Source organism: Cavia porcellus, unplaced genomic scaffold, assembly GCF_034190915.1.
Source record: "Cavia porcellus strain 051 isolate PalLab524CR breed Dunkin Hartley unplaced genomic scaffold, mCavPor4.1 scaffold_7, whole genome shotgun sequence".
NCBI classification, from domain to species: Eukaryota; Metazoa; Chordata; class Mammalia; order Rodentia; family Caviidae; genus Cavia; species Cavia porcellus.
The window spans coordinates 47,690,494-47,716,823 of record NW_026947490.1 but is presented as its reverse complement, the minus strand read 5'-3'; the positions used below and the strand labels follow the sequence as shown (position 1 = coordinate 47,716,823).

The window sequence follows — 26,330 nt, the reverse complement described above, 5'->3', positions numbered from 1 at the left end:
CCGAAACGCTGCTCTTGTAAGAAAGAACTTCTGTTCTTCTGAGGTGCACGTGCAGGACCTCAAAGCCGCTGTGAGAGCTGTCCTCTCCATCTTTCACTCCCAGGGACCTTGCCTTGTACCCTCCCTCGGAGTACACAAGTGTCCCTCTGCGGTCACACGCAGTCCGTTCAGGAAGGTCACCAACATTTACTACTCAGGTGAATTTCCACCAATTCCCTCCCCACTTTGTCATGGTGACAGTGCCCAGAGTTTGGTTTGGAACAAAGCAGAAGTGGCTTCTCATGGACTCACAGGTCCTTTTGTGTCTTGGACACACCTTTTGTGGTTTTCAGGGTGGGACTCGCCAGGAGAAACATGACTCCTGCTCTATTTTCTTCTAGGTTATTTTGCAACTTAACTTCTCCTTTAGCTTTGTCCACCTGCACCATCTGCTACCAGATCATTTTCTTCCTATCTCTGACACCTGTCGTCTCCTTGAGACTCTCTTATAAGCCAAGTCTTGCCATGGCACTTAATTTCAATATCACAGTTTGGGAGGGAAATGAGGATGAATTACAGAAACCAATTAAGAATTGTTTTTCATAGAGAAATGCAACTTTATTATTCTCAAGTACACATGTAGTGCCTCAAACTAATGTCTTACAGAAGGTCATCAGGAATGATCCTGCTGCAGATGTTCCTTTAACAAATATGTCAGGATTGGTGATAATTAGCCCATGCACTTGCTACTTCTAAATGGATATTCCTAAATTGCCTGAAAAGTATTGTTTTAGGTAGGCTAAATATGCCATCCCTAGCAATGTTGCTAATGTTCTTAATTTACTAAATCAAAGCCATTTTTATCAATCACGTAGAGATAAACATTTTCCACAGTCAATAACTGCAAATTAATCGGGCCCAAATAAATATGGTATCCCGGTTAGTTTTTCAACCCAAGGCAACGACTCACTTATTTCAAGGTACTTCTGATGAAGCAAAATTCCAGTTCTATGAAATCATAGCTACTGGGATGCTGCTGCTGGGCCTGATCTATTGTGTCTCTTGGGCTTCCCTTCTCTCTGCCTTAGGCTTCCCATTTTCCTTAGGGTCTCTCGCTAGCTTGGCTCACTGAGGCCTCGCTGTGCAGGACATTCTCAGTGCCTTCCAGGCCAGGCTGAGAATGGGCAGAGCTGCCTACAGAGCAAAAGTGACAGGCAGGGAGGGAAGAAAGTGAAAAAAGTATCCAACCTATATAGGAACCTGAAACTAACTCCCTCTCCAACACTGTGCTCATCGGTGTGAAGGACACTTGCCTGGCTGGAGTGGCCCTGCTGCCTGAGAGGTCAAAGGCAGGTCTTTAATGTATTTTCTCTGTTATCCAAAGGTTCTGACCAAGTCAGGACCCAAGCTGATTTTGCATTTCCCTAGAAGACAGGAATGTTCTGGGAACTTCTCCACCTCAACTCCAGCCAGTGGCCAGGGAGCTCCTTTTCCGAGGCTGTCTTGGCAGTGTCGGGAATGATGCAGATTCATTGTGATGGGCATAAAAGGGAAGGGGTTGGGGGAGGGGCCCCTGGGAGAGGACGGGCAGCTATATGTGGCCTCAAAACAGCATGGAGTGCCCAAGGATCTAGCATTGTTGGTGTGTTCGAGACAGCCGTACCTTCTGTGACATCTGGCCCCATGGACCAAGAGGGCTGTTAGCCAAGGGCCTGTGGGGGTGCTGAGAGGCCCACAGTGTGTTTCTGTGCAACTCCCCTGATTACCTCCCCATCCTATCTCTGCTGCTGCTCTGCGAAGATGTGAATTAGTGAATTTGATCTACCTGTGGTAAAACACAGGGCTAGAGCAGGTTCTATTAACCAGAAGACTAAAGACTTTTCCAACATCTGTGGGGTCACTGGCACCACAGCTGTCCTTTTCTGCTTCTCCTCCCTTGCTGTCATCCTCTTCCAGCCAGCACCCCCACCTCCCACCCACCTCTCTTCTCCAAGTCCCCGACCAGCCTTGATTGGCAGACAGGCCTGGCCTCTCCAGCCAGCTTCCCATTCTAGTCTCAGACTGTTGCACTGAAGGAAGTGCCTCCATGACTTCAAGGTCTGAGGGGAAGCAGGGGGGACAGAGCCAGGCAGGAAGCTAAGATGGGGTGTAAGCAAAAAGAAGAGATGTGAAGGGACCCTGGTGATCGGAGAATTTACTTCTCAGGATTAGACAGGTCCCAGCCTTTGGGTGTTGATCGTTTTCAGTAGGAGGTGAAGGTGAACATAGAGGGCATGGGGAAGGCTGGGGCAGCCCTCAGTTCCCTGGAAAATAGACAACAGTGGAGTGGGATGGGAAGGGGTGTGGGTCTAATGTGAGTGCTCACAGTTAGGGCTACCGAGCAAACTCTGGGGGCCTACTTGCCTACCCCTGCCAACTTAGCCTGCTGAGCTGTCTCATTCTTTCTCCCCAAATCTTTTTCCACCCCTCCCCATCACCATCCCAGCAACACCTCCAGAACACCCCGTCTCCCGTGCCTGGTCCTCCTTCCAAGGGCTCAGTAGTATGTCTCCTTCTCCACCCAACCTGTGAGAGAGAGAGGGGAGAGGGGTGCAGCATGAACTCCAGGGGAAGAAAGAGGTCAGGCTCTTAGGAGATTGGGGAGCCGCTGGAGGGAAGGGAAGGGAATGGAGGAGAGCCAGCAGGCAGGAAGGGAGAGGCAGCCTGCCTGCAGGAGCCCATGCATTCAGCACAGGGAGGGGGGGCAAGAGCAGATGAAGCTGAAGTGCAAATGCCTTAGGTAACCAGCGCAGGTCCAAGGAGGAAGCTGGCCATGGGTGAGGTGAAGAAATGTGGCCATGGGCTTTGACATCTGTCTCGATTTTTTGGAAGTCACAAATTTAGGTTTTATGTAAAGACCCCTATGTTTTAGATATCAGGCCAGTTAAAAGACAATGCACACCCAAGTACTGGACACACAAAATACTACCACGAGACACTACCCACGAGCCATGTTTGATTTGGACCTTTTTAACCCAGTAAGTGATCAAAAATGCTTGTTGGGGGTAGGGAGAAACAACTGGTTGGTGGACCCTGGGAATCAGGGGGCTTGAGTTCTGGGGCCAGCTCCACTACCCCTTGCTCTAAGATCCAGAGCAAATCAATTCACCTCTGTATCTCCTCCTCTTATCCATAAAATATGGAGGAGACTGGATGATCTCAAAGAGCCTTTGTAATTCTGATGCTCAGTGATTCTGGTGGGATGTGGGGCCTGGGAGACCCCTGGTAAATTAGGTGGGATGTGGAATCTGAGAGAAAGAGGGCAGGCTCGGCAGGTTCCAGAGAGTGGGGCTCCTGGGGTGTGGGACCCCAGGATCTGTGGGCACCAAGCAGTGGGAGCAGAGACTCCTAGTGGGTGTGAAGCATGGCGGGGAGCCTGCAGTAGCAGCCTGCTGTGGGCCCGGACCTTGCTGGGTGGGGTTGCCAGGAGCTGCTTACCCCCAGGGTATCTCCGCAGGATGAGCTTTCGGACCTCATCGTAGATGAAGATGAGGAGACTGTAGGGAAAGGCGCAGAACCACCAAGTGACCCTGAAAGCAGCAGAGGAAGGTGTCAGGAGCATCAGAGGTTGGCAGAGTGTCACACAAAGTAGGAATCAAATGGCTCTGGCCTGAATCCTAGAGGGGTTCAAGGTGCCACTCTGCCACTCACTCGGGCCACTGACAGAGACACTCACTTGAGCGGGTACATGCGGAGGGCCACCCCCATGCCGGGGCAGTAAGACAGAAAAGCAGCCAGCGCTGTCTCCTCCAGGAGCCCAAAAATCAGGATTTTGTTCCTGGGAAGACAAAGAAAGGAAGGTAGGTAGCATTTGAAGGAAACTTGGCGGTGGGGGTGGTGGTCCAGGGAAACCCCTGGGGGCACAAAGGGGAGAGAAGACCCATGAAGGAGGGTTACACATAACATCTTGCTGTGTCTTCTTCAACCATCCTCTTCTTATGCTTTGTGTAACCAAAGAAAAGCATTTCTTTTTTTTTTTCTTTTCTGCTTACTGAATTTATCTCTGACTGTTGTCTCTTGCACATACATTTATTCATTCAATAATTATGTGGGGTGATATGCTCTGTGGAGGAGATGCTGCGGGCAACATGGAGCCTGCCTTCAGGTAACGTAAACTCTTTTTATTGTTCTAGGAACCCAGCCTGGAAGGTGGTGTCCACACAGGAAATTTTTTTTTTGTTTGAGGAAGGCTGGTACTGAGGATTGAATGTATGGTCTTTGCACTGAGTTACATCCCCAGCCTTTCTTTTCTTTTCTTTTCTTTTCTTTTCTTTTTGTCTTCCTTTGAGACTGGGTCTTGCTAAGTTGTTAAATGAACCACACTTAGGCTTGAACTTGCAATCCTGCTGCTTCAACCTCCCAGAGTGCTGAGATTTTGGGTGTGCATCATCATACCTGGCTCCTAGCTAGCAAGGTGCTTTGAAAGCCCCCTCAGTGCAGGGCTCAGGCCTATTTAATGCTTTCTCAGCCTCTCCCATAGGCCCTGGCTCATCACAGATTTGAGGAGGAGGAAGTCTGTAAATCTTTAGACTGTGGGTGTCGCATGTAACTAAGTGGGGAACACACGCGAAGCCACTATGTCAGAAACTGAAAGGCAAGATAAGATTCAGGAGGAGATTCTGAGTTGGACAGGTGGGGTCTGTTCTCAGCTCTGCCACTTCCTGGCTTTGGGTGGTAAACAATGTTTAACTCTTTAGCTGTTTCTCTTTCTGTAAAATAGAGATTTTACCCTTACATCATGGAGTTGCTGGGGAAATTATGGAAACTTATTGCAGGAAAGCTCAGGAACACAGAAAGTTCAGTGACAGTGTTACTGGACCTTCTGAGGTTGTGTGGGTCACCCTATAAGGCTTAGACCAGTGGTTACCCAACTCTCCTCCCCCTGAGGATATTCTTGCTTTTCTTTCATAAAGGCCACATTTTCACTGGCTTTGTCTTTCAAACTGCATTTGTTAATAAGCGATGAATACATTTCCCTTTATTTATAATGTTTGGGGTTTTTTGAGACAGGAGTCTCACTGTGTAGTCCAGGCTGGCCTCAAACTCACAGTAATCCTGCCTCAGCCTCCCAAGTGCTGGGATTACAGATGTTTGCCATCAGGCCCAACCATTTCCTCTTTTAAACTTTATTTTTGGATTCATAGCTTCCAAAGAGAGCTGTGGGTTAACATATAGTCACTACTTTGAGGTATGTCTCCTTGGATTTTACCTAACATCCTGTTAGCAAGCTTCCTTATCACAGGTGAGCATTCAACAAGCATTTTGCAATAATGCAGAAAGCATTTCTGCGAACCTCTGGGACCAGAGAGCCACGGGGAGGCTGAGGTGCTCCGAGGCTGCCCCTAACCAGTCGCCCCATCTCTACTCTTTCCCTGAGCCCCACTGGACTTGTACTATGTGTTACTTTCCATTTGTCTCCCCGTTGGGCTACCCCTGGTCAGTCTGTCGTGTTTCCACCTTCTGGTGTGACCCACCAAAAGCCCCAGCCCCCAGGCCTGGATCCAATTTCTTAGTTTCTCCTAGCCAAATTGAGACCCTGTTTACGGGAGGAGAAAATGAAAAGAGCCAGCCTGAGGTCTTCCGCCTCAATCCCCATGCCTGCTAGAATCACAAATGACTGCATCCTTAATGGGTGCCAGACTGTGACTGGTGAGCCATATGATGGAGGGTGCACCCCAGACACAGGCCCCTGGGGCCCTTTCCAGCTGGGCAGCCTTAGGCATCGAGTCATTTAACCTGCTTGAGACCTATGGTGATGCAGGGTAAACAGTATGGTCTGCTGCGCTCTGTTGTGAGGCTGAGGGGTGCGTGGACTTATTGCAGGGGTCATGGCAAAAGGACACACCTGGCAACGCACAGTAAGGAGCCAGAACCAGAGCCTGAGCATCTCACAACCCCCAGGCGGACCTCACGCTGCAGGGTGACACTCTGCACCAGGCTACCTGCTGAGTGGGGGTGGGGAGCACAGGAGAACCAGGGCTGGACAGACGATGGGGGTGGGTGGCACTTGAGTAAGAGAAGAATAAACGAGGAAGGAGGGATGAAGGGAAGAAAGGAGGGAAAAAAGGAAGTACAGAGAGATGTAAAAGGAAGGAAGGAGAAAGATTATGAAGTACAACTTGGAGATAAAATTAGGACTTGCTCGAAGTCACGCTATCTTTCCTTCCTTGTCTTTTGCCTAGTTCTAACCTGGCTGTGGATAAACAGCCTGCTGGTTAAAACCCAAACACTCCCTCTGCAGACCTGGGCCAGGGTGTTGAGGTGACCTGACCTGTCACACCTCCAGCCTGGGGAGGTCGGTGGCTATGCCCAGAGCACCGTGCCTGGGCAGGTGGGTGCTGGTAGGGTTGGGTGCTCACTTCATGCCCTGCTGGAAGACTGAGTTGCGGCGGGTCTTGCAGATGATGAGGTCAGCCCACTGCACCACCACGATGCTGGCAAAGAAGGCCGTGTGGCAGGTGAACTCCACCACCTTCCGCTGCTCGTAGGTCTGGGGAGGGCGGGCAGAGCACAGCCAGTGTCAGAGGAGGGGAGTCCAGCACCCTGAACCCCTGGTCCCAGCTGTCCCCCTTTTCATGAATGTGCATCCCACCTCCCCAGTCCACTCACCCACTCCTGTCCGTAGCTGTCCTCCAGGTCGTTCATGGTCCGGTCGTCCCAGTCAAGCCGGATTCCCAGCAGCCTTGATGGCAGAAATCCATTCTCAGCCAGGATCACAAAGTAGGTGAAGAAGCCCCCCAGTGCCTGGATCATCCCTGTAGGAGGTGGGCAAAGGGCAGGGCTAGGGTCAGAGGAGAAGCAGGAAGGGGCCAGTGCCTGAGGGCGGAGATGGAAGTTTCTGGCTTTCAGAGAGCTGACCCCTGCTCTGGAACTTTGCTTAGGGCTCCTCTCCCCCAGAACACTAGAGAAAGAAGCCCCGGGGTAGGCTCCCCTAGCCCCAGGCCAGCGCACCGATCTGTCCGTAGGCCATGCTGATCAGCCGTTCGTTCACAAGCTTGTCTGTCTGGGAGTTTCGTGGCTGCCGCTTCATGATGTCACTCTCAGCGGCTTCATAGGCCAGGGAGATGGCAGGGACCTGTGTGGCAGGACACCGAGGAGGGAGTTTCAGGAATCAGGAGATGACAGGATTCATTCACATAGCTGATTCGCAGTGACTTTTTTGTTTGTTTTTGTAATGGGAATTGAACCCTGGGCTTTAACACCAAGCTACATCTCCGGACTTTTATTTATTTATTTATTTAGTTTTATTTTTCGAGACAGAGCCACATTATGTTGTTTAGCTGGCTTTAAACTATATAGCCCGAGCTGGCCTAACTCCTGCCTTAGCCTTCTGAGTGCTGAGATTACAGACCTGTACCACCATGACTGGCCATTTTTAGTTTTTATTTTGAGAGAAGGTCTTATAATATTATTGCTCTAATAATGTTGCTAAGTTCACCAGGCTGGGCTCAAACTTTCCATCTTCCTGCCTCAGCCTCCTGACTGCTGGGATTATGGGCATGTGCTACCACACCAGGCTTATAAAAAATCTTCAATATAATTCTATGATCCTCCAGTTAACTCTCTGTCATGGCCTGGTCAGCTGCCCAGTTGATCTGCCCTTCATCTGTGGTCCATCCTGCCCACTGGTCTCTGTGGCTGCCTGTCCTGTCCCCACCGTGGCCTCACCATATCCGTGCCCAGGTCAATGCAGAGGATGGTCACGGTGCCCAGTGGGAGGGGGATGTTGGCGATGATGAACAGCAGGAAGGGGGTGATCTCGGGGATGTTGCTGGTCAGGGTGTATGCGATGGACTTCTTCAGGTTGTCAAAGATCAGGCGGCCTGTGGGGGTGGTAGCAGGGGGCTAGAGGGAGCTCCTCACCCCCAGTCTGGATGTGTGGCTTTGAGTTATGTGGGAGGGGAGCTAAGGCAAGGCTGGGGCTGCCTGGAGTCCTGAGTTGAACCCTGCATTGGGGTGAAAGGTCTGGGAGGCAGAGTGCCGGCTTCTCACGTCCTGGACACCACCCAACCCATGAAGCCTCCTCACCCTCCTCCACGCCCGTGACAATGGAGGCGAAGTTGTCGTCCAGCAGGATCATGTCAGCTGCCTGCTTAGAGACGTCAGAGCCGGAGATGCCCATGGCAATGCCGATGTCGGCCTTCTTCAGCGCGGGGGAGTCGTTCACCCCATCCCCAGTCACCGCCACAATGGCTCCCTGGGGAGAAGACAGCTCCAGTGCTCTAAGACAGCCCATTTGGCTCTGAACTTTGCCTGCCCTTGTCACCCACTGCCCGCTGCCTTGCTCACCTGCCTCTGACAGCCTTCCACGATGATGAGCTTCTGCTGTGGGGACGTCCGGGCAAACACAATCTCCGTGTGGTCCCTGAGGATCTCGTCCAGCTGCTCCGACGTCATGTCCTTCAGGTCGGAGCCATGTACCACACATGCCTTGGCTTCCCTGGAAGGTGGGGTGGCATGGCTGACTGCCTCGGCCTGGACCCGTCCGCTGCTTCCTTGTTCCCTCACCCCCACTGTTTCATGGCTTTTCTCTCTTGGTGCTCAGTTTTCCCATTTCTCTCAGTGGAAGTGACACTGATCCTTGCCATGCCGTAGCCATGGGCATAAGCAGTTTGCTAGGCCACCCTAACTTTGTGAAAGTGAAGTTCAGGAGGGTACAGTGACACCTTCACCGTTACACAGCTCATCAGTTGGACACACACTCAGAACTGAGGAATCAGTGCCAGAGCTGGCAGAGGTGAGGTCATAGTCTAAAGGCCAGAGATGCTGCCCAAACGCCCTCAGAGATGTGCTGACTGGGTGGAGAGTGCTCCCACAAAGCCTCACCTCGGGTTGACTTGGCTCACAGGAATGTTGAGCCGGGCTGCAATGTCCTCCACAGTCTCATTGCCCTCTGATATGATGCCCACACCTTTGGCGATGGCCTTAGCGGTGATAGGGTGGTCTCCGGTTACCATGATCACCTGGTGTGAAGGTGAAGAGAGGAACAGAAAGCACCATTGAGAGTTTTCCCCCTCCTATGTCTTCTCCCAAAATCAGGTAAAGGTAGATTATTAGGTGTCTTGGGCCAGTAAATCCCAGCCCAATAATGGAGTTTGTGTGTTTGGGTAAGGGAGAAACATGATAAGTTGTGTTGTGTTTGCTTAAATGGAGAGAAACACGACAGAATGACAAGCTAGTGGATGTCCCTTGGGAGAGTCATCTCCACTCATTAGAATGTTTAGGAGATGTTTCAGGAGTTTGGGTTTCCTAGAATATGAAGCAGCCAGAGCTGGAAGGATGCTTCACTTAGCAGATTCCTCATTGCACAGATGAGAAAACTGAGGCTCCATGAGGACCCATAATTTACTCAAGGTCCCAGGGACCCAGCACTGGGTGATTTTCTTAGTGTCTAATATAATCAATGCATTTTTGTAACTGAATGCAAGTGGGGCTAAGACAGAGATGGCCCCTGCCTCTGCCCCTTCCTCATCTGCTTTGGATTGTCCTCTGTGCTGGGAGAATGTAATGCCTGCCTTGGCCCTGTTAATGTTCACTGCTGCTGCAGAATGGGTGGAGTGGGGTAGGGAGAGTGGCTGGCAGCCAACAAGCCAGTTAAGAGGCCATTGTCAATGTAAAGTGAGCAAAGCTGGGCTAGGATGGCATTCACATGCATAGTTTTTGGGGAGAATCTCACCGATCCTGAGAGGAAGGCTCTTCATGTCCCGCAGCCTTCTCTCCAATCCCTACAACTCTACAGGCTCCTTGGCCTCCCAAATGAAATACAAAGGCATCTCTGCCATCCCTGTCCTTTGTGATGCTTCTGTCTGAAGCATTCATGCTGGTCGGCACCCCCTGGAAAGCCTGCACCCCCTTGGCCTGCATGCATGATTCATTCCTGGGTTGGCCCCACCTTCTGCCCACTTCTTCCAGCCTCCTTGGGGTCGCAGCCTGCTGGAATGGAAGAGCCGGACAGGGGACCTAAGTCTCAATACTGGCCTTTTCCCACTGTAGGACCCTGGATAAGTCAGTACCATGCCTCACGTGATGTAAGGGCTGATTCTGTGCTTTCCAGGTTGTCATGGAGATTAAGAGACATTAGGCAGATGCCCAGCAAACCTCAGCTCTCTCCCACCTCCCTCTTGTATCCTTGCTGGTTTCTGTATTCCTGTCTCCACTTGTTCTAGCCCAGGGTTTTATCCTGGGCTATATATATGTGCTCCTTTGACTCAGTTCTCTTCCAGGGCAATAGAATAAACTGTACCAGCGAGCCTTTAATTAGCACCTGTGTGCTAGTGAGATTCAAACCTGCATGCTTAACTCTCTCTGTTGACTTCTGAACCATATTCTGAGTCTCCTTGGAATTACTGTCTGGGTTTCTTATAGACAAGAAGTCCTCAGGCTCCAGGCTGTGGACCAGTACCGTCTGTAGCCTGTAAGGAACCAGGTTACATAGCAGGAAGTGACCAGTGGATGACCTAGCAAAGCTTCATCTGTATCCACAGCCTCTTCCTATTGCTGGCATTACCCTCCTATCAGATTGGCAGGGGTGTCAGAGTCTTGTAGGAGCAGAAACTCTCCTATGAACGCTGCACTTGGAGGATCTGGGTTGCAGGCTCCTTTGAATCATCCTGACTCCACTACCACCCTCCCCTCATTCCCTGGTCCATGGAGAAGTTGTCTTTCACAAACCTGGTCTCCAGTGCCAAAGAAGTTGTGGACTGTTACAGACTTCAGGTGGACCACTGTTACAGACTTCAGGTTAAAATTAGACTTGTTATTCTGCTTCTCCCAACCCACCATGCCTGCCCCTCTGCTCCCTCCCTTCCTTGCCTCCTGCGTCCAACTGGTCACCGAATTCTCAAAACATTTCCATGTGCAGATATTTCTTTCCATGTCTCTGTCCTAGTTCAGGGCACCATCCCTTACCTAAACTATCGAATAGTCTCTTTACCTACCACCCTTGGCATTAGCTTTTCCCCAAATCCAGTCCCTTCTCCATCCAGGTAGCTCTAAAGCCAGACCTGTGATGTCAGTGGCCCTCTGTGGCTCATGGGATAAAAGCCCTGGCAAATGTAGCACTTAAGCAACGTCTTTCCAACTGGCCCTGACCCAACATTTCAGGCTCTGTCCCCAGCATTCCTGTCCCTCTCTCCCCTGCTGACTCACATGCCCTCTCACAGTGTGGCCTCGTCAGGGTACGCGCTGTTCCCTGGTCTTGCCTGCCTCCCCCTCTTACTGCCCCACAGAATACTCTTCAGCCTTTATGGCCCAGATCAAATAGCACTGCCGCTGTCAAGCACCATCCAGTTCCCCGCAGGAGAATTAACAGCTCCAGGCTCCCAAATCCTACAGAGTCCTTGCTCTGTGAGAGCTCCCATCATGGTGAGAGGCTGTGACCCAGCAAGAGCACGGGCACGGGCAATGGCACCAGCCCACCATGCTCTGCATTCCCAATGTGCACCCCCAGCAGTTCTACCCAGGGAAAGCTGTCTACTGGCTCCAATTGCTCATTCCAGATGGGAGGAATCATGTGCACTTCAGAGACGGAGGTTATGGGGTTCAGAATTCACACAGAGCCAAGTCCTCTGGTGTGGGTAAGGAATGGTTGCTTGACTGGCTTTGGCCTTTGGGTCCTGGCTCTGTGATTTATTAATTGTGAGGCCTTGGGCATAATACTCAGTTTCTCTCTCTGTGAATAAAAGAAAAAGTACTGCATGCTCACCCAGAGGGTGGCTGAGGAGGTTAAATAAGATCACAGAGATTCAGTGCTTAGTATAATGCTCAATTTGTGGAAAAGTTCCAAAAATTTGCCCAGGTTCAGAGCCTCTGACCCAGAGTAGGCGCCCATGGATGCTGAGTGTTATGGTTGTTCTGTAACAGGCTGTTTCCCATGAGAGACAACGGGACAAAGGGGCCAGGCCTCATGTCTTGACATCTGTGTGCCCAGCACTAAGTGCAGGACCTGGCCCTCAGCACGCTGGTTGAATTGTATTGACTAGGAACGGGTGACAGTATCACAGTGGGCGACCAGAAAAGGGACAGTGGTGGCAAAGAGCGGCCTTGAGGACAAGGAGGCGAGCACCAAGACAGAATGGAGGTTTGTTAAGGCCAGCAGCTCCTTGCTCAGGGCTTGACACACAGTTGTGAAACAATAAACACACACTGAGTGAAGGTCAAACTTGGCTCCAAGGAGCCAAGTAAACAACTGCGGGTGAACTGGTGAGATGTGCTCAAGGGGGAGGCAGTCTATGAGGTGATGGGGTGAGTGGGAGCAGACAGAAGCCTGTTGATCTCCCAAAAATGGTAGGAGAGAGTGGGCAGCAGCTGGGAAGGGTTGGACTACCCTGTCTCTGAGTCAGGGTGCAGATGGTACTTGAAATCAGAAGGCAAGGGCTGCATGCAGGTATGGCTGCATGCCTGGGTGGACTGAGCTGAATGTGGGAAGTGGACTTCTCTGAGCAAAACGGAGAGGATGAGAGCCCCAGGCAAGGTTGGATTCACTTTTCCTTGCAGGTGGATGCTGCTTCCATGGGAAGGAAGCGCCTGGGAGCCTGCATCTGCTAGGGCTTCAGCTGCTGCAATGCATTGATCTTCAGCACAAGGGAGGCAGGACAGACAGGAGGAGGGAGATGGGTACCTTGATGCCCGCACTTCGGCACTTGCCCACGGCATCTGGCACAGCTGCCCGAGGTGGGTCAATCATAGACATCAGCCCCACAAAACAGAGCTTCTCTGTGGGAAAATTCAGCTCATCTGTGTCAAATTTGAAGCCACGGGGAAACTTTCCGGAAGGGAGATTCAGATGACAGAACCCTTGGTAGAGGACAGAAACGAGGAGTCAGAGCAGCGCAGTGGCTGTGTGGATGCCCCTCACCCCAGGGAGGCTGCAGAAGTGCGGCCTCGCTCCTGCTCCCGAACCTCACCCAGCACACGCTCCCCCAGGCCTCCCAGCTCCATGTAGGCGTTCTGAAAGGCATCTTGCATTTCCTTGTCCAGAGGAATCTCCTTGCCCTGCACCAGAATGGTGGAGCACCGGTCCAGGATGCGCTCTGGGGCCCCCTTCATCACCAGCACGTGACTCTGGGGACTGTCTTCTCTCTCGTGGATAGATAGCTGGAGAGAGGAAAGGCAGTGACAGAGGGGTTATGCTTCCCTTGATGGCTCCACTACCCAGCATATGGTCTGATGCAGAGCAGCGGCTGGTAAAGCCATCTCTGGTAACAAACTAATGTCCATCCACCAGAGACTCAACAAAGGGAGAATCTCCATGCGTGGAGGGGTAGTTGCTCATAGTCCCAGTGTTGCAACCTGAGTCTTTTCCACAGGACAGCCATTCATTTGAAGAAGAGCTATCCATAACACTTAAGGCAGGTTGCAGACACCCAGGTGGTCACATCCATCACCCCACAATGGCCTAGAGTGGGCTTTTCCTCCATGGCTCACACAGAATATGGCTGTGGCTATTCTCGGCATGAACAGGTACCTAGAGGCCCAGGGATATCATAAGGGAGTTACAGAGGAGTGCTTCTATTAAAAGGGGTTGCAGAGCTGGAGGACTATGCCCAGTAGGTGGGGAGCTAGGAGAAGAAGAATGGAGAGGGCCACAGAGTGCACGTAAGAAGGTTGCGGAAGTTAGCAAGCAGGTGATTGTAACCAGACCAGAAGTCAAACAAGTTGTCTTGGGATTGAAGCAGGAGGAAGAGGATGTGATCCTCAGGTGCTTCCATTACTTCCTTCTGGCTTGTCTAATCCCCCACCTCCATGCCCCCATTTTTGGTCCTTTCTCTTCCTCTGTCCCACCAGCCCAGTCAGACCTGGTACTTGTTGGTAGAGTTGAAAGGAATCTCTGCCACCTTGGGGTTCCTGTCCCTCATCTTCCTTACAGAGCCACAGGACAGCTCAATGCACTTGAGCAGAGCTGACTCAGAGGCATCGCCAGCTGTGTCCCGCTGCCAGGAGGGAAGAAGAGAGTTCAGTGTCACAGTGAGGAGAGGAAGGTAGTGGAGGAGCAGGTGAGGAGGCGTGGAAGCCCCAGGCAGCCACAGGGAGTGAGATGGAGAGCTGGGCATCAGCTCCATGAGGACTCTCGACACCTCTCCCAGACAAGCCCAGGTGTGCTGCCTAACCCCTACCTTGGACACAGAAACATTCTCCTGCCCAGCCTTGAAGACAGCTCGGTTGCAGAGACCAGCGATCCGAGACAGGGCTGTCCATGTAGGTGACCGTTTGTCGAATGTGGCCCCTGGGAATCGATGAGGGAGAACAGGAGCTTGGTCCCCTTTTATGGCCCTTAACTCACCCCCAGCTATGCTCAGGGTCCCCTTAGCCCCTCAAATCCCCCTCACTCCATCTGGAACACATAATCACCAGACTGATCTTCAGTGGTGTCAGCCTCATGGATCTGGTTGTCGAACCACATGTGGGCGACAGTCATGCGGTTTTGGGTGAGGGTGCCTGTCTTGTCTGAGCAGATGGTGGATGTGGAGCCCAGCGTCTCCACCGCCTCCAGGTTCTTCACCAGACAGTTCTTCCGTGCCATGCGTTTGGCTGTCAGCGTCAGGCACACCTGGTAGGGAGAGAGGAAAATAGGATAGGGTGCACCTAGAACTACAGAAGCCCACATCCCTAGACAGTAGTTCGACTTTACCTTGGACCAGGTAAAGTAGTGAACCTTTCAGAGACTAAGCACCCAAACTGCAACCCAAAGTCCACTTACTTATTGCAAAGAGTCAATACTGCAATTAAACCCTAAATACTGATGTTTTAGTTTAGAAAAAACAACTCTTAGCATTGCAGAGTGGGCTCCATGTGCCTGCTGTGGCATGTGTGCTATAGGACCCACAGACTGTGCTCTTCCATAACCATGTCCCACAGTGGATAGGATCCAGGAGGAAATAGTGCCTGTGCTCAACTTTGGACATGTTCAGTTGACATCATAGGTATATAGTCAGGTTAAATGCTCTCAAGACATTGAAATATTTGACTAGAGCTCCAGAGAGGGTACAGGGCTGTCCACAGAGAAAGGAGGAGATGGCTCATCCTAGGCCTACAGAGAAGAGCAGAGAGCCAGGCAGGAAAATGATACATTACAGTAGTTGCTGAAGGACAGAGTTCTAGGAAGGTGGACAGAAGTATCCATTTCAGCAGCAGAGTTAGGGATAGGAGCTGAGAAAAGGTCACTGGATTTTCTAGTTAATCACTGGTGACATTTGAGGGGGCCTCTACAGACAGATGAGTTGGCCAGAATAAGGCCCGGTTTGAGGGGGTTTGAGGGGGATGTGGGAACATAGGTGTTGAGAAAGGTGACCATGATATGTGCTAGAAGAAAAGCCATTGCCCAGATATAGGCTGACCTGAGAGTTTTTCACACTCAAAGTCATGGATTAGATAATCTCTGAGTCTGGCACACATCTGATAAGTGACTTTAGGGGCCCACAGAAAAACATCGCTGAATGACAACAAGCAGCCGTGTCTTTTGCCTCTCAAGGAAAGATCCTACCCTGGTGGCACTTCAGCCAGATCTACTTACAGTGACAGTGGCCAGAAGCCCTTCAGGCACGTTGGCCACGATGATGCCAATGAGGAAGATGACGGCCTCCAGCCAGCTGTAGCCCAGGATGAGGGACAGCACAAAGAAGGAAACCCCCAGGAACACAGCCACCCCTGTGATCAGCTGGATGAAGTGTTCAATCTCCATGGCTATGGGCGTCCGCCCAACTTCCAGGCCCGAGGCGAGAGTGGCTATGCGGCCCATCACCGTTCGGTCACCTGTGGCAATCACGATGCCCCTGGCGGTGCCTGAAGCAGAGGAAGGGATACCAGGTTGGTATGCTAGGGATACCAGGGACTACAGTCTCAGCCTCCTTTCTGAACAAGAGTATCACAGAGAAAAGGGACCAAAGATTTAGATCTTAGAGTCCATGTCAAGTAGCTTGCACCCTCTTGCATAGATCACCAACCCCACATGCAACACAGCAGCAAATTACCTTTTTCTTGTATTTGGGTGCCTGAGGAAAAGCCTTGCCTCCAAGTTCAAATTGGAGAGATCCAATAAATAAAATAAATATTGCCTGTGGCATTTCAGTAAGATAAATCTCATACTTTGTATTACCCCAAAATATATTATGAACATGAAGAAAGCACTTATGGATTATTTAGTGAACTGTACTCTAAAGATCTTGTTTCTCAAGGTAAGGGAAGAATCTCTATGAAAGAAGGTAGGCAACTGCTAACTTTTGGGTACATCACAGGGTTCTTTGGGAAAGGAAGTATCCAGTAGAAAGAGCATATATTGGAATCCGTCAAGTCTGTGTTTGAATCTTTGCTTGAAATCCTACCTAAGGGTTGTTTTAATAATTCAATGAGATTAAGGATGTAATGCACATAGACCAGTGCCTGGCACATACTAGGCACACAAAAATCTTCCTTTCATTTCCTCTCTTTCCCTCTCTTCAAAGCCAACAGCAGGACAAGCAATAGAAATATCTTGTCGGCATTTCTGAACAAATCAATTATAGGAAATGTAGTATAAATTTCAGAACCTCAGCACATTAAAAATTTAGGAAATTTAATGTGTGGTGCCATTGTAATCCCAACTTGCTGAAGGAGGAAAACAGCCCCAAAGACACATACTGTGCTGAGGAGAAATGGGTGATGGGAAGGCTGTGCATCTGGGGTGCAAGGATTCCTCTCCCCCCACTGAGGCCTGTGGCCTAATCAGGCCTCCCTCTCCTACCCTCTGCACTCCATTCCTTTGAGTCAGCCTGACTTTGTTCACTGGCTACACCACAGTGCTTAGATTTTTGTCTCTATGTGTTGGGGGCTCTGGGAGTTCTTACTGACCAGCGTCCATCTCTAGAATCCAGCACAGGGATTGAGCAATCTAGGCAGACTTTGGTTTGGCACAGGCCGCCATAACTCCTCGTAAAGAAAGACTACACACTCACCTACCCTCCTCTAGCCTGAGCTCTGGTCACAGAGAGTAACTTGGCTAGGACCACAAGCAGTAGAAAGCATCAGTTTACCTCAAAAGCTCTTAGGAATCAAAGTTGGTCTCAGACATCTTTACGTGAGTGTGTGTGTATGTGTGTGTGTGTGTGTGTGTGTGTGTGTGTGTGTGTATGTGCATGAATATGTCACCCAATATCTGAGAGCCTTGGGGTGGACAGAATGGAGATTTTCCTGTGGGGAAGTGACCTTCCTGGGGCATCATGCTGCCTCTTGCCAATACGCTGCTTGTTCTCCAGAGGAGATACTTTCTGTAATATTCAGGGTCCCCTATGCATCCATGACCTCCTCTGTGGCAGAGGTTTTGCCAAAAGAGGCCATCACAGTCCCTGATCCTAACTTGAGGAGTCAGGATTCAGACTCTTCTCGCCACTGGACCGGGATGAGGGGAACGCCAGCAGGTCAGCTGCTCACCTTCCACACAGTTGGTTGAGAAGAAACAGATATTACGGGTCTCTAGGGGGTTTTCATGCGTGAACTCAGGGGAGCGGGTCTGGGGCTCTGATTCGCCCGTTAGGGATGAATTATCCACCTGAGAAAGAAGGGCACATAATAGTCAGATGGGCAGCCACACTGCATGGCTCAGAGTCTCTCCTGAGCGGGCCCAGCCACACTCAAGCTCTGTGACCTGACAGACAAAATTACACTTGCCCTCATCACATATTTATGGCATTACTCAGCTATTGCCCTTGCGCTGGTTTGGAATCCTGGCTCTTATGCACTTTTGGTGTAACTCAAGATTGATTACTTACTTTACCAAGAGAGCCTCTGGTTACTCATCTGTACAATAGGGGATATAAACAAAATCACTGCATTGCACAACCCCAGGGGGCGCCACCAACATTGTAGTCTATGGGAATGCACCTGCCAGGGTTGTTCAGGGCACAACCTGTGTGGTCACATGCAGGAGCTCTACACAATGACACTATTCTTTCCAAGGGAAATTGGATAGCATAGGGGAACATATATAAAACATCTGACACCTAATTGGTATTTGAGAGATGATTATAAGTGGCTATAAAAGAAATCCCCAGGGCATAGAGTGCTCATAATGCAGACATACAAGGAGACATGCGCAACACCACAGGCTGAAAGAAGGTTCAGCTGGGAGGTGAGGGGAGGGGTTGGCATTAGGAACTAGGTCTCCTAATTGAAATCTCCATGGAGGTCTCTCTAAGCTCAATACACCCTGCTTGTTAGACCAAACTATGTGCTACGGTGTGAGCTCCTCACCTTACAGCCGTGAGAAGAGATGATTCGGAGGTCAGCAGGGACACGGTCCCCACCCTTCACCTCCACCAAGTCTCCTACCACCACTTCCTCCGCATTGATCTGTGTCTTCTCTCCCTCCCGGATGACAAGGGCTTGCTGTGGAGAAGTCATGGACAGCTCAGGAAACGCTCATCTCCATCTCCACCTTTAACAGCTGCTGGCTCCCTCTCCAACCCCACCAAGGGGGACACAGATCCCCCACATCCTTAGCAACACAGCTAGGTCCTTGGTGTGAGCCTGGGGTGGGCAGTTCTTTTCTGTCTGTATCTCAGCACAAGGTGTTGAACTGGAATAATCTGAATCATCCCAGGAACCTATGACCCACCCTGGATGGATTAAGCCCAGCCCTACCATCTACCTGAGGCACCATGTTCTTAAAGGAATCCATGATCTTGGAGCTCTTGGCCTCCTGGTAGTAGGAAAAGCAACCAGTGACGATGACCACAGCTGCCAGCACCACACCTAGATAGAGCTGGTAAGAAAGGAGAGTGTGAGGAACCTGCCCCTGCTTCCCCAAGCACTCAGTGCCTCCTCTGTGAGAGAGCCCAGACCTTTGTCTGCGCCTAGGACTGAGAGTGGTAGGGGAGAACCCTTCTCTCCAACCTTCCTTGATCATTCACTACTTGATTTCCCTAGGGGGAAAAGTGCAGGAAGAGCCTGACTCACTCACTGAGGGCTTGTGTAAAGGGGGTGCTTTATAGATGTGGATAGCACCCTCACCCCTTTTCAGTCTGAGGTACAGGGAAGATGTGGGACTGTGACATGAGGATATTGTATTCTCCCTACCACTATATTTAGGGTTTAGAGTTGAAGGACAGAGTTATGGGCTGGTCTGCGGTCAGGCATGTGGCTCACATTGTCGTTGGATGGTTCATCTTCCATGGCAGCCTGGATGCCAAAGGCCAGGAAGCACAAGATGGCCCCAATCCACAGCAGGATGGAGAAGCCCCCGAACAGCTGACGGCAGAACTTGACCCACTCAGGAGTTGTGGGGGGTGGAGTGAGGGCGTTGGGTCCATCCCGAGCCAGGATGTCCTGAGCCCGCTGGTTGGTAAGGCCCTAGGGAGCAAGGCAGGTAGGCATGAGATTAAGGATGCAGGACCCACATGCCTGCCACTGCATCCCCAGGGCACCTCAGCAGGGAGCAATGTCCAGATGGACCTAGCCCCACTTTGCCAGAAGACCAGAATGCCAGCAGAAACTCCACAGAGGAGGTGGCATTTGTGAGGGGACTTGGAGGGCTTGAAGGCTGTGGAGGACTTTGGCTGTCATTTCACCTCTGATTTTAGATTTGATACACATTTTGGTTAGGGCCATAACACCACAACACCTCCCTGGAGGCAACCTGAATTAGGTCCCTAGGAAGAAAGACACCTTATCTGCTCCTTCCTCCTGGCTCTCTTCCTCCAGGTTCTCCCTTTCACCATGTCCTCAGGGAGAGCCTACATCACAGAGGATCACACAACTTTGGCCATCACCTGCTGCTTTCCATAGAAATTCTGACCACGCTCTGCTCCTCTGGCCTCCAGACCAGATCAGATGCCCGTGTCCCCTTTTGGGTCCTCGTAATATCCTATGCTCGATTCTAGAGGTGACACTTGACATATGATTTAGGAATTCATTTTTCCTTTCTACTAGCCTTTGAACAGGGACAGCTTCTTACTTACCTCCGCATCCTTGTATCATTCATGTACTTAATAAATGTGTACTAAATATCTACTCTATGCCAGGCACCAGGAGGGATCCAGAGATAGACACAACCAAAAGTTTATGCCCTCTAGAAAGATCATAAACCCAACAAACAGGTATATATTAATGACAGAGGTGAAAAGTGTTGTTAAGGGAAATAAAGCAAGATATAGGAATGAGAGAACAGAATTTTAGGAAGTGCCGTTGGGAAGGAGTGTAGGAGACACTGACCCATGAAGTTTTCTATTAACATGTTTTCTTTCTGTTTTTTTCAGATGAATTCTCATTGTTGCCCAGGCTTGGTCTTGAACTCAGGAAGTCAAGGGATCCTCCTACCTCATCTTCCCAAGTAGCTGGGACTACAGTTATGTGCCATCGTGCCCATCAGATTATCAATATTTTAACATCCCAAAATGTTAGGCTTAACACCTGACTGTGCCACTTCCTTGTTACCTGACCTTGGGATGCTACATGTGAATCTCCTAGTTTTAATTAACAGGCCAACCACACCTATGTCAGGGTTGTTGTAAGGATTAGAGAAATTTACATAATGTGTCTATCATAGGGCCAGGTAAGTAGCATATAGCAGAAGGAAATCATTGTCATAACAGGAAGAGGGGCCTCCCTAGTCATGTAGGTGTCACTGTTTGCTTGGAGTGGGAGTCAGGGGAAAAGCCCTGCCTTGAGGCAGTGGGGACTTGGGTTCTAAACAGTTCTGGCTCCACACAGGGAGAGAGCTTTTGTTCTAGGAAGCAGGGCTCCAGAGTCTAGTTCTGGCTTTGCCACCAGCTAGCCATGTGACTGGGGTGGCGGGGGGAGGGGGGTTCTTATTTCTGGGCCCTTTTCTTCCCCTGGAAAGAATGTTGTGTTGTGGATTTCAGGTTCACCCACCCACTTCTGCAAGGCGGTCTCCCTTCTTGGGTCCCCTCCCTGGAAATCCACCTGCTCACCTTGGACAGGTCCACTTGGTACTTGCGACCCAGCTCATCCAAGGACAGCTTGTGGTCATCCTGGGGAAGAGAAGTGGAGTTACATTGGGGAAGGAGGCTCAGGATCAAGTGAGGAACACAGGAGGGGGCACTGGCAGCTGTCTGAGCACGCGACCCCTCTTCTGTGGCCCTACTAGGGGGTTTGTGGGCCTCACCATAGCCACCTCCTTCTTCAGCTCATCCAGCTCCTTCTCTTTCTGTTTCTTCTTGCCGCCCCCATTCTCCGTGGTGGTGGCAGCAGGTGAGTACTCGCGACCGGCCTGCAGAAGGAAGGGGGACCACAGAGTCATGGGGACGGGCTGGCCTGTGACCCCTCAGCTAACCAGGGTGACCAGGCACTGGGGGTGGAGTTCAAAGCTACTGATTATCTTGGGGAGAAGGAGCAAGGGGGAAAAGGGACCCCAGGTCTTCTTCAGTTTGCGGACTGTTGGCAGAGCTCTGATCCCCACTCTGAGGTTCAGGGAGGTCAAGGGGTCTCTGCTAAGATTTTCTTAAAGGATGCTGCTGCTAGATTCAAAACATCCTCCAATTTTGAAAACCATGTCGTATGCTATCTAGGAGAATTCTGGAAGCGAGCTGACAGGGCTGGGGATGGGGTGAGGGACTGGAAGCACCCTGTAGGAAGGTCTTTGCTCAACACCATTATACTTAGAGAGATGCAGACATAGGAATTTGGGAGAGTAAGAGTCTTGGGGTAAAACTGGGAGGAGAAAAGGGTCTGGTGGCGGAAGCAGAAAGGATAGGGCCAGTGGGTGAGAAGTTAGTAACTGAAGGGTCAGAGTGTGCCCAGGAAATGGAAATGCAGGGTACATGGAGCTCTCTCCATCCAGCTGGCCAGGCCTCCCTGAGACTGGAAAGGGGTGACACATGGAACTCAATGCTCTGAAGCACAATTGGGTAAGAAGGGAACTGAACTCCATTTGCCTGGAAATTTAAGAAGTTGTATTGAAGAATAAATCTAATACTAAAACTTGTATAACTCTTAGGTAATTCCTGCGTCGTCTGGTGGCATCAGGACATTTTAATTGTAGCCTCATGAGGCCAACATTTCCCTTCCTTTAGGTTTCCAGGGTCTCACCGGAAAGTTTTGGGGAGAGGGATGGGTTTTCTCCATCCAAGGGGACCCTGTCTTGGAGCTATGGGCTGGGAAGAGTTGGGGCAGGCTGGGGGCCGTGGCTAACTCTGAGGATGGTCCCATCTCAGATGCCTTCATCCCTCTCTCCTAGCCTCCCTCTTCCTCAGTAGACAGTGTCCTCCTCACAGAAGGGCTGCTTGGTTTCTGCCCGGTGCCTCTAGACTTTGCTGGATCCTAAAAGTTAATCTAGGCTTTCAGGAAGGAGTTCTTCTGTCCTACGGTGTGATTTTTCGACCCATAAAGAGTGGTGGGATCAAAGCCAATGTGTGTGCACTTTCAGGATTATGTGTTAGAGGGGATGGGTTTGGTTGGTTAGTTGTAAAAAGTAGACTTTTTTTTAAATAGGCCTTTTTGTTTTTGGAGCAATTTTTTGATTCACAAAACTGAACTAAAAGTAGAGAAACTTCTCACGTCTCTCCTGTTCCGTTCCTTCGTGAGCAGCCTCCTTCTCTGTTCAACATCCTCTATCCGAGCGTTACATTTGTTACACATCTATTACAGTGGTGGACTACATGGCATCCACCAGTGTCCATGGGTTACACTAGAGCTCACTCCTGAATTTGTATATCCTGAGTTTGGGCAAATGTGCAATCTATGTATCCACCACCGAGGCATCATATGGAATAGTTTTGCTGTCCTGACTATTCCGTGCTCCATGATGAGCCATTTTTACTCCACTAAAGTGCTAGGAGTGTAGCAGCTGCCTTGACTGTAAGAGGTCACAAATCCAGTACTGTGAGGAAACAGAAATCTAAGCAGTAAAATCAGGAGCAAGGTTGGGAGTGGGAGATAAGTACAGGGTGGACACTTGTCCTCAAGATAAAATGACCTAAAAAGATATGAGCTCTTGGAGGCTGTGTTACTCAGCAATGCTTTTCTCAGAAAAGGTGACAGTAAACCGTGCGTGTGTCTCCCTCTGAAGCACCTATGAATTCAACCTATTTTGGGCCTTCTAAACACTCATCGTCTTGAGGAGACTGATGTCATCCAACAACAGGAATGGAAAAGAGCTTGGGGACCTTTCTACTTCTCCTTTCCCTAGGTGACTTAAGAGAGTTCATTTACAGTAAGTACCTGACTTACGAGTTCCATCCCTGGAGAACTGTCTATAACTTGGATTCGTTCAGAAGTGAGTCTTATATAGTATACCTGTGAAGGTTTGCAACTCGAATATTCCTAAGTCAGAGACTTAACTGGATAGATTGAAATGCTTTGGATTCACTAACTGTACCCTTGGCAAGGCAGGGCTGAGGAAAGGATGGAAAACAATGGAGGGACCAGAAGCAATGAGCTCCAGCGTGGGTAAACTTCAGTGGGACCCTCGGAGCTTTGGGAATAGGGGCGGAGCCTAGGTGTGCATTGACAAGGGCCTGGGGCTAGGGCCAAGGAGCGGAGCCCAGAGGAGTTCTGTACATTCAGACGTAAAACAAGGTCCATGAAAAGAGAATCAAGTGTGTGCTGCTAAAAGCCTTGCTGATCCATGCCCGTTGCTACGTTGGGGTGTGGCTGACTTTAGCAGCTCCATACAGCACCTTGTTCCCCCAAGCATCCACTCTGTCCTCCTATAGGCCTAGAACTTAGGATACACTGCCCCCTCCTACTCCCCCTGTCCTGGCAAAGATCTCAGGCTTTGCAGCCAGGAGCCTGCAGAGATTTGGGGCCAGTGACTGCCCAGGCAAAGAAGAAAAAGGAAGCAAGGACCCCCCCTTCCTCTCCCTGCTCTTCCCTCCCCCATCCATAAGTCCGTCTCTCTGGTCTTGAATGCTGAAGGAGAACAGAGAGTTCTTTCTGAGAAAGCCAGAGGCTGGGACAGAGTGGGGGCAGTTGGAAATCAGCCAGGGCTCCCCCACCCCGCCTCAGCTTCTCTGTGGCAGCTGGAGCAGGCCCGGCTCCCTCCCACCAGTGTTGTCCCTTCCCCCAGCTCCCACGCTGCCCTTCAGGGCCACTCAGTGATGTGCTGAGACTTAGGCCTTGCTCTGGAGCAGACATGGGGAAGAAGGGACAGCAGGTGAAACAAACCCGAGAATGGGTATGAGTGGCAGAGACTTTCCCTTTTCAGGGTTCTCCTTAGGTAGGACTCTGAGCTCCAGGGCCCATGTGTCCCCACTTTACCCGCTGTCACCACTCATGCTGAACTGAGAGATCTGCTTCTCCTCCTTTTGCTTCACCCGCAGCTGCTGGGGCTGGAAGTGACAGCTGCAGGGCAGTTAGAGGGGAACGGATTGGAGAAGTCAAGGTAAAGCTGCCTCCCAGGCAGGACCTGCTGAGTTGGGTCCACCTTGCTCCACGATGGAGCCAGGTCAGGGCCCACCTCTTCTCTCCTGGAGGGTGGAGGGTGGAGGACCTGCCTGAGCTGCTCAGCTGTGGCCTCACCATAGAGCTCTGCACCTCAGCGGGGGAACAAGAGATGTCAAGGTGAAGCCTAATGTATCTTCCCACGGTTGTGACCTCTTCCTCTGAAACACACAGTTCATAGGCAGTTCCTAAGGACAGGCCGGCTCATGGCCCCTCCTGTCCTCTACTTCACCGTGACATCTGTGCTCATGTGTGCTTGAAGACTTGCACATGCGCAGATTTGCCTGCTGAGATACAAGCACTGGTGCTCACCTGTAGATATCTGTGGCACTTCCAGCCTATGGGAATCATGAGGTCATGGACCTGTATAAACACACACACACACACACACACACACACACACACAGAGGTTCTCGGGAACAGCATCCTAACTCAGCATCCAGGCTCAGAAATTTCCCAGCTGCTCAGCTTGGTGCAGGAGCCTGCACTTGCTCACTCCCGCCAGGCCCAGAGCTCTCTGTAGGCACAGACTTCCTTGCACCCTCCCATGGCTCACGGTGCCCTCTCTCTTTGTACCCTCTCCCTCCGTGCCCTTTTCTGCCAGCATTCCACAAAAGGAAAGCTGCCAGGCACAGTATTTAAAAGGACTGGGTCATTTTTCTCCATGTGGGAATTTCATTTCCAAGAACTAGAAGCCCCATCCCTGCCTGTCCTCACATGGTAGTTAATCTTCTCCCTTGGCAGAGCCTGGCTTCAGAAAGCCTTACGCAGAGTCCTGACTGGGATGGGGTAGGGGAAGCTCTCACCAGCTTTTGGGAAAGTCCTCAAATGCCATGGCCCAGAGCCCAGGACTGCTGGGGACATCCGGAGGGGTGGGGGATGGCTTGGGCACCTCACTCTTCTCCCCCACCCCATCTGTCCTGGCATGCAGGGCCCCTATTGCTTCTTGGTGACCCCGGGAGCGGGATGCTCTCTGCTCCTCTCCAGCCTCAGGCTGGACCACACCATGCTCTCAGGCTCAGGGCTCAGACTCGACTTGTAGAGGAAGAAATATTTCACGGGGTAGCAGAGGCAGGAGATGTAACAGTGCCTGCAGTTGGAATGCCAAGAGATGTGGCCAGAGGAGCCACACAGAGAAGTGGGTGGTGGGCCTGGAGGAGGAGTGCAAGGTGGCCGAGAAGAGGGGAGCACTTGGGCCCTGCGAGCTCTGTGACCTGTTCACCCTTGTGTATGTGGGTAAATGTTAGTTCCCAGCTCAAACTCTCCCTCTGGTTCAGCTTCCCTCTCCCCTCTTCCCTCGCACCCATTTCCATTGGTCCTTTCTCTGCTGCCCCCTCCCCACCAGACAGCAGCCCCTTGCTCTTTGGGGATACTCACCCCACGACCCATCTTGGGGCAGAGCAGCTGAGGGGACCTAAGCTGGAGAGGTCACAGGAGGTTCCCAAGCCCACACTGCCTGTCTGGGGCAGCCGCCTGGAGACCCTGGCAGATAGACAGAGACAGCCGGAGCAACAGGGTAGCTTTAAATAGGTCCCTTTCCCCCCTACCCCCGCCTTCCCTTCCTCGGAAAGAAACGTTTGTTGAAACAGGATCCCTGAGGACTCCTCCCCTCCCGCCCCTTTAGCAACTGGCCTGTTGATGGTGCATTTTGTCGGGTTTTTTTTGTCCCCCTTGGCTTCCCCAGCTCCCTGGCTTGTGGCAGCTACAACTGAAGGAGAGAAAGGGAGGCCAGGAGCGGGGGGAATGTGGCTCTCAGGAGCAGTCAGCTCAGGATCCCTGGGCCATGTGTTCTAACCCTCCCTACTTGTCCAGGCGGGAAAACTGAGGCCGGGAGGAATTAAACAATTTAAGTTGCTAGGACAGAACCAGAACTCAGGTCTCTGACCGCCCACGAAAAAAGTGTTCCCTGTAGAAAGGCTACCTGCACACTGGAACCCAGTAAA

At 51.1% G+C, this 26,330-nt stretch overlaps 1 protein-coding gene across 1 annotated transcript; it reads right to left on the bottom strand.

Annotated features, from left to right (window-relative positions):
• Window positions 1–572: 572 nt before the first annotated feature.
• Atp1a2 (ATPase Na+/K+ transporting subunit alpha 2) lies at window positions 573–25,938 on the bottom strand. The gene is made up of 23 exons (XM_003466562.5): window positions 25,765–25,938; window positions 21,113–21,217; window positions 20,919–20,978; window positions 19,135–19,338; window positions 18,638–18,751; window positions 18,241–18,375; window positions 17,422–17,539; window positions 15,530–15,798; window positions 14,368–14,566; window positions 14,133–14,242; window positions 13,815–13,949; window positions 12,924–13,113; window positions 12,638–12,813; window positions 8,845–8,981; window positions 8,308–8,458; window positions 8,047–8,215; window positions 7,687–7,841; window positions 6,970–7,093; window positions 6,628–6,773; window positions 6,378–6,508; window positions 3,695–3,796; window positions 3,457–3,548; window positions 573–2,544 (listed from the first exon to the last, which is right to left on the bottom strand). The coding sequence occupies exons 1-23, from the start codon at window positions 25,774–25,776 to the stop codon at window positions 2,516–2,518; spliced, it is 3,063 nt and encodes a 1,020-aa protein (XP_003466610.1). The 5' UTR covers window positions 25,777–25,938; the 3' UTR covers window positions 573–2,515.
• Window positions 25,939–26,330: the final 392 nt, after the last annotated feature.